The 2,808-nt window shown below is 48.6% G+C and overlaps 1 protein-coding gene across 1 annotated transcript in view; it reads left to right on the top strand.

Moving 5' to 3' along the window:
• ELL (elongation factor RNA polymerase II) overlaps nt 1–2,507 on the top strand; it is a 51,413-nt gene extending 48,906 nt beyond the window's left edge. Inside the window, exons 10-12 of the mRNA XM_008943825.1 lie at nt 357–528; nt 1,427–1,471; nt 2,403–2,507. Coding sequence (XP_008942073.1) covers nt 357–528; nt 1,427–1,471; nt 2,403–2,507 — 322 coding nt within the window. The remainder of the gene's footprint in view (nt 1–356; nt 529–1,426; nt 1,472–2,402) is intronic.
• Nucleotides 2,508–2,808: the final 301 nt, after the last annotated feature.

Genomic DNA, 2,808 nt, shown 5'->3' with positions numbered 1-2,808 from the left:
CCCTGCTGTGCCAAGGTCTGGCACAGATGCAGAACTCCATGTTCTGCGGGACAGCAGGAGTTAGAAAGCTGTAACAGTGGTATCTGAGCGTCCTCCTACACCCCCAGCTGCTCCCAGGCTTTGCTGTACCTGCATATCCCACCCTATCTGGCAGAAGTAGGACAGTTGGGGAGCAAACACACTCTTGTTTTGTGCAGAGGTCGGGGCAATAATCCTGACTGGGCCACTAGAACTGTGTAAGAGGCTGTTTTCAAACACAATCACCTGGTAGCCACCTCACCCTGCTTTTGGCATGGCGGGATGCACGCTGGCTGGAGAGGAGCCTCACTAAACTGATCAAATCATTCTCTCTGCAGAAAATACGCAGCCATTTCCTCCTCGGAGCAGCGTCAGAGTTACAAAAATGACTTCAATGCAGAATACAACGAGTACAGGGACTTGCACGCCCGGATAGAGAGGATAACCCGACGGTTTACGCAGCTAGACGCCAAGCTGAAGCAGCTTTTGCAGGGCTCTGAAGAATACAAGGTAGAAACAAACAGATCTTTGGAAAAAGCAGCTCTACGAGTGGTAACAACTCCAGTCGCCCCAGATGCGGGGCAGTTTGGGGTGGGATGGTGTCCAAAACACCCTGCCCAGAGCCCAGGACTGGTGGATGCAGAACGTGCACGCAGCTGACAGCTTTGTAGCCTGTTCTTTAAACAGCTCTGTGTTGTTTCGTTTTCAAGCTGGAGCACACATCATGGTACTTGTTGACAAGGAAAGGCCTCAGTGAGACAATTGGCGTCTTTAGCCAAAAGCTGCTGGAAGCTATTAGTGTATCCCAGCCAGAAAACTCATATTCACACATATGGTAGCGTATCGGGGCTGGAAGGGGAGCTAGTACAGGGTCATCTGCTCCTCTGGAATCTTTGATCTGAATAGTGTAGCATTATTTGGCTTGTCAGGCTGATTTTAAAGGAGCTGTAACTGTTCATTATCTTGAGAAAATCAGTCTCATTGAGTGTAATAAACAGATTCTTACAGAGCACCTATTGTACCGAGCTCTGCTTCCTCCCTCGAACATCCTTCCCCTCTCTTTGAGAAATTGGGTTATTCCTCACTGAATTATTTTTGTATCTCATGGAAAAATCAGTCTGAGTTGTGGAGGAAATGTCAGTTATCCTGCCAACCCAAGTGCCTGGGACAGGTACTTCTCCTGGCTGGGGAAATGGGGCCTGATCCCTCCAGTGCTTCTGGAGTCAGCACCAGTTTAGGAATGGAGTTGGTGGGGCTGGTTGTAGCCATGGGACTAGTCGTGGGGGGAGTAGGTTTGGGCTGGTGTGTGGAGGTGTGCCTTGAGCCATCAGTAAGTGCTTGCCTGCTGCAGTAGTTTGCAGGACTGGTGGCTGTTTTGAAAATAATAACCTATCTTTTCCTTTTTTAGACCATCCATGATCAAATTTTACAGGAATATCGGAAAATTAAAAAGGTAAGTGCAAATAGCCACAAAAAAAGGCTTTTGGGTGGTGCCCCTGGTGTGACAGAAGGGAACTGGGATTTGCCCAGTGGAAAACTCAGGCTCTGAAGCATTTGAGCAGGATGTTGTGCAGCTCGAGCTTGTCTAAAACGTGATCCCTTCCTGGATCAGAAGGGGTTTGGGAGAAGCTGAGGCTGCTCCTCGGGCCCTGGGGAGGATTCAGCTGTGTGAGTGGCATGGAAGGAGACACGTTCAGTGGGTGCCTTTACCCCATGGAGGAGAGAGCAGGCAGTGTCAGACATGCAGGCTGAGCCACAATGGGGTCCCTGGGTGCACAGGGGGTGATTTGGGCACAGTGTGAACCCTGTGGGTACAATCCCCTGCAGGGCTTTTTGGCCTGTGGGGCACACAGGGGGGTCCCTCACGTGTAGAGCAGCAGTTGCTGGCTGGAGGGATTTATCATTTAGCTGGAGGAGGTAAAGTGCTGAGGCAGGCTGGAGCGTGCACACCCCAGGGGTGGCTTTGCTCTTTAAATCTTCAACTATACCCCTGAGCCCTCTTGTCCCTGAGGGATTTAGGAGCTTTTTGAAGAGATTCCCTGCATGTTGCAAGTTCTCCTTTGTTTTTAAGCTCCCAGACTTGCACAATTCAGTGCTAACGTGGGGGCAAAGGGCGGGTGGTACTTGCTGCAAGCTCCTGGTCGGGCTGAGCCTCTCTCAAGGTGCACTCACTCCCCTGTGCTGGGCACTGGTGAAAAGGGATTTTCTTTGCCTTGTTTCACCAGAGTAGATCCATTTTAAGTGGGAATCTATTCCTCCAGCTAGAAAAGCTCCATTCCTCACTCATATTTACACTCTGAGGTCTGGTTGCCTCATCTGGGTTCAGCGTAGATGTCACCAAACAATTTCTTTCCATCACTGCATTTTCTTTTTTTTCTTTACAGACTAACCCCAACTACAGCCAAGAGAAGAACCGCTGCGAATACCTCCACAACAAACTGGCTCACATTAAAAAACTGATAGCAGAGTATGACCAACAGCAGTTTTAGCTGCCACTGATCTGGACTGGGTAGGGGCAAAAAAAGAAAAAGGCAACCAAAACCAACAAAAAGTCACCTGGATGTTACGTTCCCTTTTATACACCTAGATCCCTTTCAGAGACGAGCATTAATTCCTCGTGGTTGAAGAACTTGGGAATGTTCAATCTGTTGGGTGGTGAGCCCAGCACCCGGCACGGTCCTCTCAAGTTTTAGCCTCTCTGAATGTTGGAATGTGACAAATGAAAAGCTAAAAAAAAAAAAAAAGGAAAAAAAAAGAGAAAAAAAGGAAAAAAAAAAAAATTCTGCTTAT

Source organism: Merops nubicus, unplaced genomic scaffold, assembly GCF_000691845.1.
Source record: "Merops nubicus isolate BGI_N331 unplaced genomic scaffold, ASM69184v1 scaffold9337, whole genome shotgun sequence".
In the NCBI taxonomy this organism is placed as follows: Eukaryota; Metazoa; Chordata; class Aves; order Coraciiformes; family Meropidae; genus Merops; species Merops nubicus.
Note: the sequence above shows the minus strand (reverse complement) of the source record. Positions and strands in the feature narration are given on the sequence as shown.